This window comes from Narcine bancroftii, chromosome 3 (genome assembly GCF_036971445.1).
Source record: "Narcine bancroftii isolate sNarBan1 chromosome 3, sNarBan1.hap1, whole genome shotgun sequence".
Classification (NCBI taxonomy): domain Eukaryota; kingdom Metazoa; phylum Chordata; class Chondrichthyes; order Torpediniformes; family Narcinidae; genus Narcine; species Narcine bancroftii.
Window position 1 is genome coordinate 349,250,150 of NC_091471.1, and position 19,647 is coordinate 349,269,796.

A 19,647-nucleotide genomic window follows, 5' to 3' on the forward strand; every position below is an offset into this window, starting at 1 on the left:
TATATGAAGGAAAGGGGAGATGTGGCCTTGTGAGATGTATGAATGGGGCTTGTTAGAATTATCCCACATTCTGCACCAAGTTCATACAGCACCCATACACTGGTGAAAATGTTACCCTGGCTCAATCCATTTTTCGGGATCTTTGTTTTTTTTACACTGTGAACCATATCAATCAAAATACATATAAACATTTCCCTCTTAAATATACACAGTGGCATTTTCTCCCCTTTTTTCCCCCCTACCTTCCCTCCCCCCCTTCCCACCCCCCCTCCAAACTCATTAAACATTCAACATATACAATAAAACCATTAAACAATGTCATCACACAATGAAAATAAACAAGAAAAATGTGTCATCTACTTTTACACACTGGATCAAGTCATTTTGTCTTCTTATCATTTTAGGGGGTGGAGGTCTGAGGCAAGCCCTCTCTGTATTGTTCTATATACGGCTCCCAAATTTGTTCAAATAATGTGACTTTATTTTTTTAATTATATGTTATTTTTTCCAATGGAATACAATTATTCATTTCCATGTACCATTGCTGTACTCTCGGGCTCTCTTCTGATTTCCAAGTTGACATTATACATTTTTTTGCTACAGCTAAGGCTATCATAATAAATCTTTTTTGCACTTCATCCGGTTTGAGGCCTAATTCTTTACTTCTTATATTACTTCGAAGAAAGATCTCTGGGTTTTTTGGTATGTTGGTTTTTGTGATTTTATTTAATACCTGATTTAGATCTTCCCAAAACTTTCTCACTTTCTCACATGTACTGTTGTACCCATTTCCTTCTTACAGCGAAAACACCTATCTGATAATGTTGCATCCCATTTTTTTAACTTTTGGGGCGTGATATATATAACCTGTGTAACCAATTATACTGTATCATGCATAACCTTGTGTTTATTATATTCTTCATAGTTCCAGAGCATAACTTTTCCCATGTTTCATTTTTTATCTTTATGTTTAAGTCTTTTTTCCACTTTTGTTTGGGTTTATAGCTTATTTCATTTTCCTTCTCTTGCAGCTTGATGTACATGTTCGTTATAAATCTTTTTATTATCATTGTGTCTGTAATCACATCTTCAAAGCTGCTTCCTTCTAGTAACCTCAGTCTGTTTCCCAATTTATCCTTTAAGTAGGCTTTCAGTTGATGGTATGCAAACATTGTACCATGAGTTATTCCATATTTGTACTTCATTTCTTCAAAGGTTATTAAATTATTTCCCAAAAAACAGTTTTCTATTCTTTTAATCCCTTTTCTCTCCCATTCTCTAAAGGAAAGGTTATCTATTGTAAAAGGGATTCGCGGATTTTGTGTCAATAATAATTTTGGTATTTGGTAATTTGTTTTTTCTCCTTTCTAAGTGAATCTTCTTCCATATATTGAGTAAATGATGCAATACTGGTGAACTTTTATATCGTAGCAGTTTTTCATCCCATTTATAAAGTATATGTTCCGGTACCTTCTCCTCTATTTTAGGGATCTTTGTTAATGGCTGTGGGAGCATTGGAGGCATGAGTAGTGTAAAGGTTAGTGCAATGCTACTGTAATGCTGATGACCCAAATTTGAATCCAGCGCTGTCTGTAAGGAGTTTGTATATTCTCCCCGTGTCTCCATGGGTTTTCTATTAGTGCTCCGGTTTTCTCCCACTCTTCAAAATGTATGGGGATTGTAGATTGATTGGATGTAAATTAGCAGTACAGGCATAAATGGCTGGAATCTGCTTGTAAATAAATTTAAATTGAATCTAAAGTTTAATCTCTGAAGGAACTCTCCTTTGCTTCTTTTTCTCTTGCTGTAAGGGGCACAAGGCAATACTATGGCCACTCTTTGTCTGCCTTACAGCAAACTAAAGGAAATTTTGTGTAATATTACATCTTCTGTTTTATTACATGATATTACATGACAAATCGACCCTCTGCCTCGAGGCCAACTAAATTCGCGGAGAAAAATTCAAATTTACCCTTTCACGGTGGAGCCCTAAAAGGCTGCTCTTGCACTGCTTTCATGAATAGCGGCATCTCATAGTGTCCTCTGGAGCTGATGGAGGCAGTGCGACTGGTGCCATAGCACCGCTCGCTGAGTCAACGTCATTAACGTATGCCAAGCGTGGAAAGAGTCCTATAGTGGAAAAGGGCAACCCCAGAGCAGGTAGGAAAATTGATTGGGATGTTTGTAGCCAGTCTTAATGCCCAGGCAGAAATGGCTCCCTGCCATGCACTCTGTCGGCATTTTAAAAATCCCGCTCCTGCGTCTCTGGCTTATGACATCACTGTGACATCATCAGCCTGCCCCATGCCAGCTGCTTACAGTGGCAGTGGATTCATGATGTATGGCAGAGCACTGTGCCCTGCTGCCTGATACTACCTCAGATAGGCATTGGAGTTGGTGCCTTGGAGCGTTCATGAAGGTGAGTTTTCTGACATGAGGGCAGAGAATCTCCAACTTTACATTCGGTGTTTTTTTGATTTATGAAAGGGCCTAATCAAAGAGAATCTTGAATAAAAAGTGCATATTTGAAGCCTTGGGGCTCTTGCATACAGATCTTCACGCCCAGCTTCACCTCTCAAAGTTCACTTAAGACCTTTGTTACTCATACGAGGTTTAATTTAGTTCTGGGTTCTGAGCACCAGTAATTATCTGTTGTATATGAAAAAGAATTTCATTGATGGTCCGAGTTATGATGGCTCTTTTAAATATACTGTGAGGAAGACTCTGTTTTGTTTTAAGGAGGCACGGAAATCTAAGTAACATAAAAAATAAAGAATTTGGAATTGACTTGGAAGATGCACAAAAAAGATTTGTTAAGATAGCCCTAGCCGTAGCAAAAAAATGTATTATGTCAACCTGGAAATTGGAAGATAATTTGAAAATACAACAATGGTATATAGAAATGAATAAATGTATTCCATTAGAAAAAATAACATATAGTTTAAGAAATTATATTGAAATATTCGAACAAGTATGGGAGCCTTACATTAAATACAATAGCGAAAACCTACCGGGGACAAACATTACCTAAGTTGATGGAAGGAGAAGGAAAGAAAAGAATGGACTCTGTAGAATTTCTGGTGTATTTTTGTTTAATGACAACATTGTCTGACTGAATTAATGCAACCTAGATTGTATACCTAAAATGGATGAGAGGGGGGGGGGTGGGGGGGTGGCTTGGGAGGAGGGGGGGGGAGAAAAAGTCACTGTAAATGTGTGAAAAAGAAAAAGTGTATATCATGGCTATTGTGATTTATGGTGTGAAAAATAAAAAATTTAATAAAAAAAAGGAGGCACGGAAATTGGGAGACTGAAATGTTTTGGAGATCTGTCGAAAGTAGACCACCGTGCACATTTAAAACAAACTATAATTTTAACCCACTGTACTATAATCTACCGTTCTAAAATTTCCCCTTAAAGTTGCACCACCCAAACTTGTTTATCTTTTCAAATGTAACTTAATTCCTGTCCACATAAGGAAATGCTGATTATTCTGTGATCTCTGTCCTGTTCTCTTTTAGTGGAGCCCAGGTGATATTCAGCCCCTGAAGTTGGAGAGCTCTGAAACATCCACAACAAAAGAATATTTGAAGGTAGATACTGTGTTGTCTGCATGAGATACACAAGTCGATTGTCTGCCCTCTCAAATTGTAAATTTTGACACAGCACAGTAACAGGCCCTTTCAGCCCACAAGCCCATGCCACCCAATTGACCTATCAGCCCAGTATGTTTCAAATGGTGGGAGGAAATTGGAGCCCCTGTGGAAAACCCACAGATATGAGGGAACGTACCAACTCCTTACAGACAGCGCAGGACTCGAACCAAGGTTGGTGGTGCTGTAACAACTATGCTAACTGTGTTACCCCCCCCCCCACCTGCTCCTTCCATTCAATAGAATAGTTTTCCAGTGACACTCCCTCTACCCCTTTAATTCCTCGTAGTCTGGCCACACACTCTTTACCTTCCCCCACCCCCCCACCAAATCAGGAAGAAGATTCATGTGTGAGATCACGCACCTCCAGATTCAAGGACGGTTTCTTTACAGCTGTTATCAGACTCTTGAATGAACCCCAAAAGGGAAACATTTTGGTGCGATTATTCTGTACCAGCTGATCATTCCCTGTGCTTTTGTCCTGTGCCTTGTTATACTATGTATGTGATATCTACTAGGCTGCCCACAAATCAACTTCCAGCACTACATTTTGATACATGTGACACTTAACTTGAACTCTACATCCATCAGTTTTGCCAAAGATTTACAAACCTCTGAGAGAAGTATTTCCTGCTTAACTCTGTCCAAAATGAGCAGCCATTTATTTTGAAACTTTGCCCTTGATTTCAAGCATCCCTCAAAACTAAATGGGGTATGCTATGACTGAATAAAACTGTTGATGTGCCTGTGTTGTCCTGACAACTGACCTCTTTTCCATTCAAGCCTATTGACAGAGAGGCACTTGTTTACCATATGGATATAAAAAGCCATCAAATGCAAGAAAGTCCTGCTTTTGAAGAACCACCTGATGAATTCTTTCAAGTTACAGTAGATGATGTCAGAAAACGTCTTGCTCAACTAAAAAGTGAAAGGTAACCTTTTCTTTGGTGGCAATCTTTTTCCCAGAGTAATGGAGTCTAAAACTAGAGGGCATTGGTTTAAAATAAGTAGAGAATGATTTAAAAGGAACCCAAGAGGCAACTTTTCTCACACAGAGGGCGCCCATTTAAAATAGAGTTGCAGAGGAATTTTTATTACCAAGAGAGTGGTGAACCTCTGGAATTGACTACCATTGGCAGCTATGTGGAGGCCAGGCCAATGGGTGTATTTAAGGCAGAGATAGGTATCTGAATAAAGTATTAAAAGTTATGGGGAGAAGGAAGGGGAGTGGGGCTGAGTGGGAGAATGGATCAGTTCATGATGGAATGGTGGAGCAGACTCAAAGGGCCAAATGGCCTACTTCTGCTCCTATATCTTATGGGTGTATGGATTGAACTGTCAGAGGAAGTGGTGGAGACGAATACAATTAAGATGTTCATAGGACATTTAGATAGTTATATGAATAGGGAAGAGTTAGAGGAATATGGGACAAATGTAGCTAAAGGTGATTAGCTTAGTAAGACAACTAGGTTGGCATGCACGGGTTGGGCTGAAGGGTCTGTTTCCTGCTGTAAAACTGGTTGCTTACTTACCTGGTATTTTATCACTGTGGTGTGTTTTACTTCCTCTACCACATGTGGACTGCTTGCAAAACTAGCTTTCTCACTGACCTTGGTACACGTGACAATACATTTTCAACATCTCTTGTCACTACCCAATGCCAAGCACTAAGGATATGGATTGTACATGTGGTTCCCAATCAGATCTTTAGCTTTCTGTCCAACAATCTGCATGGATAATATCATCTCCTCCTCAACCTCAGCAGTCCTCAAAGATGAGTATTTAACCCTCTTCTATTCTCCCTTTACACCAACAACTCTATAATTTAAATATTGTTCCAATTTCGCCTTCAAATTTGCTGAGGACATCCCACAGTAATGGGCCACATATCAAATACAGATGAGATGGAACAGAGTAAAGAGACTGAAAGGTGCCAAGATAACAACATTTCTTTCAATGTCAAGACAAAGAAGATGATCATTGATTTCAGGATTAGTGGGCAGAGTCCACACCCCTGTCCACATTAATAGTGCTGAAGTCAATAGAATAGATAGCTTCATGTTCTCGGAGTAAATATCTTCAATGAGTTGAAGTGGAAAGTGGACAGTCACAGTCACAAAAATGCACAAAGCCTCTATTTTCTGAGATGAAGGAAGTTCCACCTGCCCCACCTTGTGCCTCGACCACATGCACAGGTACATCATCAAAACAGACTCGTTGGGTGCATCGTCATCCGTGAACTGCTCCGCTCAAGATTAGAAGAAGGCACAAAAAGTGATGAATGGTGTTCAGAACATCATGCAAACTTCCCTCTTCCTCATGGACTCCATCTACGTCTCCCTCCACCTAGGAAAGGCAGCAACACCCTGAAAGGCCCATCACACCCCAGGGCACACTCTCTTCTCCCTCCTCCCATCGGGGAGAAGGCACAAGAGTGTGAAAGCACGCACCAATAGGCTTAAAGACAGGGTCTTCCCCCGCAGCCATCAGGCTCCTGAATGAACCCCCAGCAGTATTCTCACACTGCTCTTGATTAGTGCTGATTCTTTTCATTGTAGTCCTGTGGTCTTTACCCAGGTTGATGAATGCTAGAGATATTAGTCTGTTCTCAAAAGAACCCTTCTCACTGGGCCAGTTGGTTTGTAATAAATAAACGTTTATCCCCCAAAATCAGGAAATAAATTTTCTGCTCACTTTTTCAGTCAGTTGTATCTAATATGCAAAATTCGTTATCCATAACTTGAACCCTCCGATTAGTTCCAAACAATAACACATTGTAGGTATCCGTTATTGATATCTAAATGGCCTGAATTTCTCAGTTATTATCTCTAATTCACTCCAAGGAATCACTTGTATTATCTGCCCTATGTAGAACAATTTTAATTTGTACTGTATGTCGAATTAGATGTGAAAAGGAAATCAAGATTTGATGGTGATTATTCATTGACTAAAACAGCACGAAAAATTTTAAGTTTGGCATCACAAGATTTGAACCGTGTGACATTAGTGACCTATAAAGACCAATTTGTTTTTGATACAACATTATATTACCAAGGAAAATGCTTCAAGTTTACTTTACCATTTAAAAAAAAAATTGGATATAAAGCTCTTCAGTCCACAAGCCCATGCTGCCCATATACACTAATTCACCTACAAAGCCCATACATTTTTGGAGGGTGGTAGGAAACCAGAGAGTCCAAAGGAAACCCATGCAGATCATAAGAACATTAGATATAGAGCAGAAGCAGCCCATTCGCTCTGCAATTCCATCATGAACTGATCTATTTTCTCACTCAGCCCCACTGTCCTGCCTTCTCCCCATAACCTTTGATACCTGACTATTCAGATACCTATCAATCTCTGCCTTAAGTACCCCCAACTACCTATCCTCCACAGCCCCCCCCCCCATGGTTAAAAACTTTCCTCCGCATCTCTGTTTTAAATGGGCGCCCTTCAATCTTGAAGTTGTGTCCTCTTGTCCAGCATGGGAAACAGCAGGGAGAATGTTCAAACCCCTTGCAAACAGCGTTGGACTCGAACCCAGGTCGCTGACACTGTAATAGCATAGTACTATTTATCGACTGAGTAAAGATTGATCTTGGGGCTCAAACTGTTTTGTGTTGTTTAAATTTTTTTTAAATGGGTCGATGCTATTTTAATCTTACTTTCCAGAGGCAATTGAATGGATACCAAGTTGTCAATTCATGGTTTATGCACTCTAGATTGAGATAATGCCCTGGGTCCTTCCCCATTAATAGGACAAAGAAAAGCCCGAGTCTGAACTGTTCATTCACTCCTGATAACTTCAGTAAATGAAAGGAGATCAGTTGTTTCATCAGTGGAATATTTTCAACAGCAGGCTTGAGATACGGTTCCCAAATTATTAATTAATTGTGAGAGGCACCCAGCAATTTCTGCTAATGGTGAATCTGTCTGCCTTTCAGCAGACTAAAACTAATTTTGTGTAATATTACACCTGTTTTATTACATGATGATAAAGAAATCTTGAATCTTGAGATGGGTATATGCATTCTGAATGAGCATATGAAAGCTTTTATTTTTATTCGAATACATTCATATTGACATTTTTAATTAGTGTGTCTATCTCAAAAATTGCATTTTCTTGTACCAACTGCTCTTTTTTAGAGAAGAGGTGTAGATGGGGCTAGGGATGAAAGACAAAAGTCTGCTGACACTGTGATTGTAATAAAAACACAGAAATGCTGGAGGAACTCGCAGCGTCCACAGGAGGGAAGGATATATAACTGACATTTCAGGCTTGAGCTCTTCTTCGAGGTATGGGGCAGGGGACATTGGAGAGTACAGAGCAATAATTTGGTACTTTTTAATAAGATTTTCATTGCTTTGTTTGCTTAGGCAGTTTTACGAAGAGGCACCATTGATAACAAAATCCATGAGAGAATCTCAAATGAAAGAAAAGACGGAACGCTATCCTAAGGTTGGTGCAAGTCACATTTTGTAAAAATAGCATCACAGATCAGTAGATAACTCCCATTAATTGAGAATCTTTTTTTTAAAATTGAGAATTATTGTTGATTTTGCCAGATACAGCATACCCTGTAAGTGAATGAAAAACCTGGTAGAACATCATTGGAATGAAGCATTCTAAACAACATAAAATCCTTGCATTGGCCAATTCTTTCATTGAGGAACAGTTTGCAAGTAGCAATCCACCATTAGAACTAAAATTTAATTCCCCTTTACTTCCAGTATAGTATCTGTTTTCATGCGATTAACTTGAACTACTCCAAAGAAGAAAGCCTTGCATCAAGATCCTCAAGGACCCTCATCACCAAGACTATGCCCCCTTCACACTGCTACCATCAGGAAGGAGGTGCAGGAGCCTGAATATGAACACCGAACAGCACAAAGATAGCTTCTTCCCCTCTGCCATCAGATCTTTGAATGGACAATGAACATCACTTTCTCTTTTGCACTAATTTTTAAAAAAATGTAATTTATAGCAATATTTACACCTGTAAAGCTGCCTCAAAACAACGAATTTCATGACACGTTCATGACAATAAATTCTGATTATGATTTTTTAAAAATGTATCATACATGATGTACTTTTTTCTGTCATAAGGCAAAGGGTCACCGTTATTATCGTCTGGCACCCTTTACAGTATGGGAGAAATAGAAGCAAAAGTGAGTCCCTTCAGAGTGTCCGTAGATTTGCCTGCAGAGCTCACTTTTTAGCCCAAATTATGTAATCGGTTGCAGAATTCATTAGGAAATCTATTTGCAGCAGTTCCTGTTTCATCTCACTCTATCTTGGTTTACAGTTGCATTTCTTCTCTCTGTTAAGAAAATATTTAAGAAATGTCTGCTATTTCTTTCAAATACTTCATGATCCATTCATTTTTTAAGTAATGTTGTTGTTCTCGGACTCTCTCATTCACTTTTCCCTGTGAACATTAGATTTTGTTTTTCTTAACTAGTTTGCACTATCAGTCTTTAAAACCTGGAAGGAACTGCTAATGTAGACTTATTCAAGATATTTCAATAGACGTTATCTGAATGGTAATTATGGTAATTCACTGCTGTTACCGAGTAGATGAATGGAGTAGAGTTTGTCATAACTGGTTACACAATGAAGTTTAAAATGTGCTACACCAAACATCTGGTTAAAAATGAAGTTGTTGCTTCTCTGTTCAAACATGGCCGTACACAATCCAGTCTGCGACAGTCTGTTTGATATTATGGGGCATGTTCACCGTGGAATGCTTTAGGCCAGATTGAAATGGTATCTGTTGTAATGTTCCGCTGATATTCCAGATCCTTTGCTATATTTCTTTGATGTTTTCTGCTGAAGGTTGTGGATATGCTACTGTGACTAATCATGTTTAGAAAACATGTTTAAATCTTTGAAAAAAAATCACAGTTGTTAAATAATTTGGCAAAATTAAATAAATTTAATGTGAAGTTGCAAATAGACATGAATATAGATGGTGCTTCGAACATTACATCCAAATCAAAACTGAACTGCGCGCAAATAAAATATCAACTAGTAAAGTCATTAAGGTGAAAAGAAAGCTCTCTTTCATGCAAATTACATGTTTAAACACATTGCTGTGGTATTTTCTTGTGCTCCTTGTTATTTTTCAATCAATAAATCCAAAGAAAACTTTAAAATATACAAGTATTCACCTCTTGTAATTTCCTATTCCTTAGGATTTTCCTTCACTAGTCTGTTCTATGTTGCTTTCATTAACTTTGAAGGCACGCATCGATCTGATATTTAGAGTTAGAAAAGTAAGCAGGAATTGCATTGTCCTTGACAGTTTGACATGAAGTAGTATGCAACTTTGAAATGTGTCCTTTGCCATCCTGATTCAGAATAAAGCTCCCAATCAGGGGAATTACTTGGGGGTTCTTCTCCACTCGAAAGCTGAGCCACACTTTGAGTAGTTGCTTTGAATAGACAAATCTAGTTTATTCATGTATAAAGGATTGCATGGGAGCACTTAAAATACTTGTAAACATAAAGATAGTGACGGATCAAAAGCTTGGAGGTGTTGCAATGGCAATGTTGCTTGTTTTTTGTTTTCTTTCATGTGGCTTTAATAAATCATTTTTACTTTGATTTCACTTTTTTTAAATCTTTGGACTTGTAGGTTGTTCTAAGAGTGCAGTTTCCTGACAGACACGTCTTGCAAGGTTTCTTCAGACCTCTCGAAACAGGTGAATTATTTATTCTACTTTGTTCTAGTTTGGTTATGTTGAATGGTTGTGTTGGCTGACTCTGCATTGGGGGAGGGAAGTTTAAACTGACATCTTTTGATTCTTGTTCCCCTTGATTGGAAAAACTTCTGCATTTTCAGAGCATTTCATTCCTTGTCCTTGCCACTTCAGATTCATTCATTGTCAGAGGATAATCATGACATCACATACAACCCTGAGATTCTTTTTCCTGTGGGCCAGGTGGAATTTCTATTTATCGGTAGTGCAAAAAAAAATTGACTCAACATACACATGTAAACAAATAAAGAAATGTAAACAAACTGACTGCAACATAGAGGAAAAAAAATCAATAAAATGCAAAAGTAAGAGTCCTTAAATAAGTTCCTGATTGAGTTTGTTGTTGAGGAATCTGATGGTGGAGGGGAAGTAGCTGCTCCCTGAACCTAGTGGTGCGAGTCTTGAGGCACCTGTACCTCTTACCTGAGGGTAGCAGTGAGAACAGAGCGTGTGCTGAGTGGTGTGAATCCTTGACGATTGCTGCTGCTCTACAACTGCACCGTTCCCTGTAGATGTTCTCAATAGTAGGGAGGGTTTTGCTTGTGATATCCTTACCTTTTGCAGGATTTTTTGCTCGGGGATACCAGACCATGACGCAGCTGGTCAGCACACTTTCCACCACACATCAGTAGAAATTTACCAGGGTTTCTGATGTCAAACCAAACCTCCACAAACTCCTCAGGAAATCGCGGCGCTGGTGTGTTTTCTTCATGATGCCGTTTGTGTGTTGGGCCAGGAAATATCCTCTGAGATGCAAAATGTTAGCCACAGAAAGGATGGTCAGATTACGGTTTGCCAAGAAGTATTTAGAAGAGCCTGCACAATCCTGGAAAAAGAGCCTTGTGAATAGATGAGACCAAGATGAACCTGTATCAGAGTGATGGTAGGAGCAAAGTGTGAAACAGCCCAAGATCCAAAATCTACCACCTTTGCCATGGTTTGCATCTTGCAGTGCAGCCTCTGTATTTCTGTTCATGAAGTCTTCTGCAGACAGTAGACATTAACAAATCTATACCTGCTTCTTGAAGAGTGTTTCTGATCTGTTGGATATATGTTTGGAGATTTTTCTTAATTATGATGAGAATTATTCTCTCATCAGCAGTGCAGGACTTCCTTGGACTACCAGTCCCTTTGCGATTACTGAGCTCACCACTATGCTCTTTCTTCTTAATGATGTTCCAAACTGTTGATTTTGGTAATCATAAAGTTTGGGTAATGTCTCTTACTGTTTTATTCCTATTTTTCAGCCTCATACTGGCTTCTTTGACATTCATTGGCACAACTTTGATCCTCATGTTGAAAAAATGGCAGCTACAGATTCCAAAGGTGATCAAGGGTTTAGAGGCAAGCCTGGCTCTTTATGCCTGCACCAATGAAGCAATTAAACATACCCGAGTACTCACAAACACCTGCGAAGCCTAATGTCCCAAATATTATGGAGCCTTGAAATGAAGGGACTATGCATAAAAAGTGTACTACACGGTCAAACTAAAATGAATACTGTGCAAATAACCTTAAATAAAATCTGGAATGTGCACTTTAATTACATGTGACTTGTTTGATTACAAATTGAAAACTGTGGAGCACACGGGCAAATAAAAGAAATAGGTGTTTTTGTCCTAAACATTATGGAGGGCACTCTGTCTATCTCCCTGATAATTTCAAATACCTTTATCAAATCTCCCCTCATTCTTCTATGCTTAAAGGAATAAAGTCCTAACCTGTTTAACCTTTCCCTTTAGCTCTGTTCCTGAAGTCTGGGCAACATCCTAGTAAATTTTCTCTGAACCCTTTCTATCTTATTGATATCTTTCCTGCTGTTAGGTGACCAAAATTGCACACAATACTCCAAATGTAACCTCACTAATATCTTGTACAACTTTACCATAACATCCCAACTCCTATACTCAATACTTTGATTTATGAAGGCCAATATGCCAAAAAGCCCTCTTTACAACCCTGAGTGACGCCACTTTCAGGAAATTATCTATCTGCATTCCAAAATCTTTCTGTTCCTCCGCAAATCTCAGTGCCCTACCATTTACTGTGTATGTCCTTTCTTGGTTTGTCCTTCCAGAACACACCTCACACTTGTCTGCATTAAATTCTATCTGCCATTTTTGCAGCTGGTCTAGATCCCGCTGCAAACTTTAAAAACCTTAATTGTCCACAACACCTTAAATCTTAGTGTTATCTGCAAACTTGTGGATGCAATTTTCCACATTATCATCCAGATTATTGATCTAGCTGACAAACAACAATGGCTCCAGCACCAATCCCTTAGGCTCATCACTAGTCACAGGCTCCAGTCTGAGAAGCACTATTATTCTCTGGCTTCTTCCATCCAGCCATTGACAAATCCAGTTTACTACTTTACTGTGAATCCCAAGCGTCTGAAGCTTCCTGACTAGCCTCCCGACCTTGTCAAAGGCCTTACTAAAGTCCATGTAGAATTTGCATGGTACCTTCCATCACAAGTTACTAAGTGATATTGGTCAATGCCCAAATCCACATGTTTGTCTAGTTGATAGCTCGAGGGAGGAAAGGCAGAGCAGACATGTGCTTGGAATGACATGAGCTGTTAACCAAGAGGACATTACACAACTTTTGTCCTTTGGAGTTTGTTTTTAACCGACGTACAACTTAGAATTAATGTAGCACTTTTCCTTCATACTTGCAAATCGTTGAATATATTTGTTGTGAATCGTGAGCTACATTGGATCTACATTCCTTGGCCTTTCATACATTGAGAATACTTTTAAAACATTAATATTCAAGTTGGATATAAACAAAAAAAGTGAATTCTTTGTGATGAACTTGGTATGTCCTATTTTTCTGTCTCCTTGCTTCTGCCACTATTTCCAATTTCATAATAGCATATCTTTCACACTTTCTCAAAGCCTTTAAAAGATGATGAAAAGAAGGAATCACAAAAAAAATTAATTGATACTACAATCACCCACCTCACAAATTCAGCATCCTTAAGCCTCTGACTCTGTGTCCATTCAATCAGTGTTTGAAAAAGAATTTTGTAATCTTATTCTTAAATATACCTTTCACAAGATCCTTTATTCTTGCTCTTCCATATATTTTTAAATATATGGTTATTTTTCCTATTCATTGTAATTTGCAATACTTATACCTTCTTCTCTGTAACTCTCAGGTGCCCTTCCAGAAGATAGAATGTGGATCTTACTATCACAGGATTTAGTTAAAGTAAATAGCTTTAGTTAAAGTTGCTAGAAGGCCAGTTAATCTGCGGTGAATCAGGGTGGGTAGTGGATAATCAGATCAGGTTTATTGTTATGACCATGTGTCATGAAATATATGAGATAAAGACTTTTTGGAGCAAGTGGTCTTTGTACTGTAAATATTTTGTATGGTTCCAGTAAAGAATGTTTTGTGTATTTAGTTGGATTTTTGAAGAAATGTAATTTTCGTTGAACAGTGAAGGAAAGAGAGGCAGAAAGGTTGAGGGATGACAAAAACATTTTCATATCAAAGCTGAGCTGTTTAAATGGACCAAATATGACAAACAGAATTTGCTGAGCATGTTGCAAATTGTAACCAAGGTTATATTTCTGTGGAACAACTTTCTTACTTTAAAAGTGCTATTTAACTTACTTGGATAATATACAAATTCCTGTGAGATTTTTATCCAATTGTAATTCCTGCCTGCCATGTGGTGAAGGAATTTCTTGGTCAACAATGTAATCAGATTTTGTTTTGATATGGAAACTTGAATGAAATATTTCATTTATATAACTTGTACTTGTTGAGCTCTCTGAAGTTGCTACAAGGACAACTTTTCCGGAGAGTCACATGATGTCGAGTGGAACCAGCGCTCTCCAGAGAAAAGAAAAAAAGTTTGAAAAAACAGAGCTCAATAAACATAAAATATAGGAAGAGAAAGATAAAGTTACAGAAGATGACACCCAAAAGAGAAAAAGTAAGAATAACAGAGAAAAGGGAAGAAAGAAATTCACGGAGAAGAAAGAAGAAGGTCTTACCTGCACGTCGGAGCAGAGAGCCACCATGGAGAGGAGCGGCTGATCTCCAGAGGACCGGTGTACTCCCGACCGGCAGACTTAAAAAATGACTCTCAGAGCCAAGAAGAGGTGCACAACTGCGCATGCGCGAAGAGCAGTGCACAAGAAAGAAAAAGTTAACGCCGGCGGGGGCGGGGGGGGGACTCAGCTGTGGAACAGCCAGCTGCGGAACAGGCATCTGAGAGACGCCCAGTATTGGAGCATTCGGCTGGGGGAAGTAAGCAAGAAAGAAGAAAAGAAAAGAGTGGTGAGAAAGAGAATGAAGGGCTGGAAGAGGGTGAGTGGCAATGGGGCGACCAGCAGTGGGATGATCTGCGGCAGGGAGCCCAGCAGCAGGTCAGCCTGAAGTGGGGGGCCCAGCAGCGGGTCGGCCTGCCGCTGAGGGCCCAGCTTAGAGTTGGTCATGACTGAAATAGGGAAAAGAGTAGAAAATGTGGAGGAACAAGAAGCTGCTGTAGAAATGTTGATAAATGATTTAAGAGGGAAGTTGGAAGAGAGCGAAAAAAAAATTAGAGACACAAGAATTATTGTCACAAAAAATTGACATATTGCAAAACTACAATAGGCGAAACAACATAAAAATAGTGGGCCTGAAAGAAGGCAAAGAAGGGTCATATATGAAGGAATTTATAAAAGGATGGATCCCGAAGGTGCTCGGAACGACAGAATCACATGAAGAAATAGAAATCGAAAGGGCGCATTGAGCGCTAGTACGGAAACTGCCACCATTTCAAAAAAAGAGAAAATGTCACTGTGAATATTTAAAGAGATGCATCAACCAAATATATTGGTTGGTATGGTTCATAGTGCGATAAATAAAGAATTACAAAAAAAAATACATCTTTTCCACATGCTTATGCCTGCAGTTGTGTTTAAGAAAGAATGACAAGAATTTCTCCCTTTAAAGAAAGGTAAATACTGTCAGTGAACAGCCAGGCATTGTAGCAATGATGGCAAAGAACCGTTTAACCCCTTGGACACTGCAGTAGCACCATGCAGGATGTATTCAAATATAATTTTCAATGTTATTCCAAAATTATGTGTTAAGACTGGGATTTTTGTTGCAAAATTCTCAATAAAAGCATAATGTCACAATATAATGTGGAAAAAATGTGTAAACAATGAAAGTTGTTAAGCTTTTGAATGGTTAAATGGAGAGTCAGACATTTGGTGAACTTACACTTGCTTTGAAGTCTATCCCTCTCTTTTGTATTGGGTGGATTTTATTGGGGACTTTCAGTAACAGTTGTTAAAAATTCCTTAGATGTTTCTCTTCTCCAGTTGCATTTTTAATACAGAATTGGATTATTTTATGCCAACAGTTTGTTGGAAATATAGTGGTAGATATACAGCAATAGTTGTTGAAACATAAATAGCTTGAAACAACTGTGCTTAAATTAATTTTTTCACACATAGAATTGGTCACCTAACTACAGGAAGGATATCAATCAGTCTGAGAGAGGAGATTTACAAGGATTTTACTGGGGCTTGGCTAACTGAGTTAGAGGCAAAAGCTAAACAGGTTAGGACATTTTTCCCTGCAGTATAGAAGAATGAGGGGAGATTTGACTGAGGTATAGAGAGAGTAAATGCATTGTGGTTAGGAGAGATACAAACCAGAGGGCATGGGTTAAGGGTGAAAGGGGAAAGGTTTGGGGGGGGTGACATTACCCCTATTTTCAGTTCATTTTATTGTGTGGGATTGTCTCTTTAAGAAAACAGATTTAACAACCTGCCTGCAGGATTTGAAGAGACTATGAAACTAGCAGCAAGATTTGAAGACATCATGTTCCTAAATGGATATATTCGAAGATAAGCAAGGCTGCATCTCTGTGCAGAGACCATGTGACCAACAGATTAAGACTAAATACACAGGAGTGGCTGGGAGCCATTTTTTGAGGAAGTGTAGTGGCTGCTACTGCTGGAGAGGTTCTGCTCAAAGAAGAGAGTGAATTCAACACTGGTTCATTGTGCTGGCACCTCTGGTTATAAAGGGCTTATGCCACCCAACTGGTGGCATTACAATCTGCTTCCTGTGATTGGTTGTTTAGTGTTATCCGGGGACCGGCAAAGTAATGATCACCTCTCATCCCTGAATGTGGCTGCTTCCCTTGCTCCACCCAATTGGCTGCTACTGGCCAGCCCATCGGAGTGGGATGCTGCAGCCACGTGGTGTTCAGTCAGGTGCGGACTTCGAAGAACGTAGTCCATCATGGCCGGCTGTGTAGGCTTCAGGCTCCTGGTGTCGGGTTGCCGCTTCGGGCATAGGACGTTTGGTGGCCCACTACAGAAGTACCATAAGAGTCGACAACGACATCCTCTGTGAGAATGAGAAACCCACTTAGCATCATTGTGTGGTTATAGACAGAATTGTCAGATTTCCTCTGTTTGCTTACAGAGGAATGAGAGACCAGTTCTGCTGACCCACAAAAAGGATTTTAAAGCACTCTCCTGGCTCATGAAAGGGGTTTTAAAGCACTCTCTTGACCCTCGAAAGGAGTTTTAAAAGTTGCAGAAGGAATACTGCACTCTACTAACCCACAAAAATTGCTGAAGAAGGCATTCGTCAAAAAAGGACATTTCTCTGAAGCACCTCAACCAGGGTGCCATGAGTAATCAACATTCTATCACCCCTGGACTCTTTCACTCACTTCAGGAACTGCTAACTTCATCATAAGTCCAGTGTGCCTCAACCATTTAAAGCCTGCGTGTCTCACCATTCATCTAAGGCCTGCATGGCTCAACCATCTAAAGCCAGTGTGTCCCATCAATCTCAAGCCCAAATGTTATCACCAAATTCCTGAACTTGGAAATTGGACCTGCCTTAACAAAATTGAGCTTTGATCTGTGGTGGCTTCACACACCAATATATTCGCACATAGTTAGAGTTTGTTAGATAATTGTATATAAATTTAGTTAAGTTTAGATAAGTGAGTTAAATTAGAGTAGGTGATATGTAATTGTTAATTAATAATTTAAAATATAACATCAACAGGCTAATTTTTATCGCTGCTGTCTTATACGTAACAGGGGAACATTAGGAGGAACTTCGCACAGAGAATGGTGGGAGTGTGGAACGAGCTATCAGCTGAATTGGTAAACGCAGGCTCAGTTTTGACATTTAAGAAATATTTGGATAGGTACATAGATGGGAGGGGTATGGTCTGGATGCAGGTCAGTGGGAGAGGCAGAATAATGGTGCAGCACAGGATAGAAGAGCCAAAGGGCCTGTTTCTGTGCTGCAGTGTTCTATGTCTATTAACAAGAGCCAAGATTAAAGTTGAAATGAGCATTGTGAGGATAATGTAGTTTTAATTAAGCATGCATTTTTATAATACCTTCACTACCTGGAGATGCTCGAACACAACAGTTCTTAACACTGAAGGACCACTTTAAGTATTCCTTTACTTGTCAGGGGCCACCTATAACAAAACTACAGATTACCAATTGTGTGTGGGGTTGTGGGGGGGGGGGGGGGTGTTGCGGGGATGTTGGTGAGTTAATCCCACATCACTGACAGGAATTTTATTTTGATTTGGTGAGAACATTTTTGCCACATTGCTGCAGCGATTCTAACAAATGCATAGAACCAAAGTTGAGAAATTCTGTTCTAAAGCATCTCACAGCCAGTTTTTGATGTATGTTCACTTTTTAAATGAAGAATGTGATGACCATATTGCACACAATAAGATCCAACACATAGTTGGTAAGTGAACAGATACAGTGCTCTCCATAATGTTTGGGCCAGACATTTTTGTTTTCTTTATTTGCCTCTGCTCCACAGTTTTAAATTTGTTATCAAACAATTCATATGTGATTAAGGTGCACATTCAAGGTTATTCAAGGTTATTTGCATACATTTTCGTTTGACCATGTGGAAAGTACAGCATTTTTTAGACATAGCCCCCTCATTTCAGGGTACCATAATATTTGGGACATAACATAAAAGTAATCATATTTAGCATTCGTTGCATATCCCTTGCATGCAATGACTGCTTGAAGTCTGAGATTCATAGATATTAGCAGGTGGTGAGTATCTTCTCTGTGATGCTCTGCCAGACCTCAAACTTTCTTTGTCCCAAGCATTTTAGAGGGCTCTAAGTGCAGTATGTGGAGGTGCCCATTCCACCCAATTACTTCTACAAGCACCATACTTTCTGAAGGGCGAGAGGAAACCGTAGTACACAGGGAGAATGTACAAACCTCTTACAGATAGTGCCGGGTTCAAACCCTCGTTGCTGGCACTGTAATGGTATTGCTCTAACCTCTACACCTTTGTTAACAGAATGCTTAAAGTCTTAAACTCGGAGAAACCATCTTTCTTACTCAGTGAATAAAGCTGTCACTCAGCTCGGCTGATGTCTTCTCACCTCACTCACCCGGAGTACTTTCACCCAAAACTGGTGCCATACCTCGATTGATGCTGTAAGCAGACGGGTGACTGCAGCAGACTAATGGTTCATTCTGAGACGGGGTTTTAATGATGATCCGTTCTTCCCACAACATTAATGCCATGATTGATGGTATGATGTTGTTTATTGAGAATGGAAATTTTTACATTTATAGGAATTCAGGAACAAATTTTCCTCGTTCAAAAATGTGCTTTACGCTACTTTAATGATTTGCCTGTACTGACAAAGAAATTCTGTTACAGTAAAGTAACTCAATCAGCCTCCTTGTCAATTAGCCCCATGTTTTCTGAATGAGTTTGCCAGTATCGTGCAGATTTAACACGGGTCATCAGCAGTTGAGCAACCTCTTCTCATGCTGAAAGCAGATGACGGACGATGTGTATTCACAGTGTAAGGCTGTTTGACTGACCCAACAAGGCAGCTGGCAGTTCAGTTAACTTTTGCATTGAAATTTTTACATGCAAGCTCATATTCCAGGTAATTTACGACCACAAGAAGTGGATAGTAAGCATTTTTTCTGCTGGTGTTGCCTTTACCGTGATCAGATATGTCAAGGTGCAACTGTCGCATCTCTGTATGGAACTTGTTCCCACGTGGTGTTATTTGGAGAGAGAACAAAAGATCATAGTCTCCGGTCTGATTTGAGGCTTGAGCGCAACCTCTGATCTACGCAATCATAATTCTTTATTATATTTTTTATTTAGATTTTTAATAGATTGATTTCAATGTTAACATTAAAAGTAAATAATGGGTCTGTGGAGTGTCTCGAGG

The 19,647-nt window shown here is 39.3% G+C and overlaps 1 protein-coding gene across 2 annotated transcripts in view; it reads left to right on the forward strand.

Annotated features, from left to right (window-relative positions):
- Positions 1–19,647, forward strand: part of aspscr1 (ASPSCR1 tether for SLC2A4, UBX domain containing) — a 223,055-nt gene that overhangs the window by 111,515 nt on the left and 91,893 nt on the right. For both annotated transcript variants that reach the window (XM_069929671.1, XM_069929670.1), the window contains exons 8-11: positions 3,522–3,593; positions 4,437–4,585; positions 8,031–8,112; positions 10,292–10,358. In XM_069929671.1, coding sequence (XP_069785772.1) covers positions 3,522–3,593; positions 4,437–4,585; positions 8,031–8,112; positions 10,292–10,358 — 370 coding nt within the window. The remainder of the gene's footprint in view (positions 1–3,521; positions 3,594–4,436; positions 4,586–8,030; positions 8,113–10,291; positions 10,359–19,647) is intronic.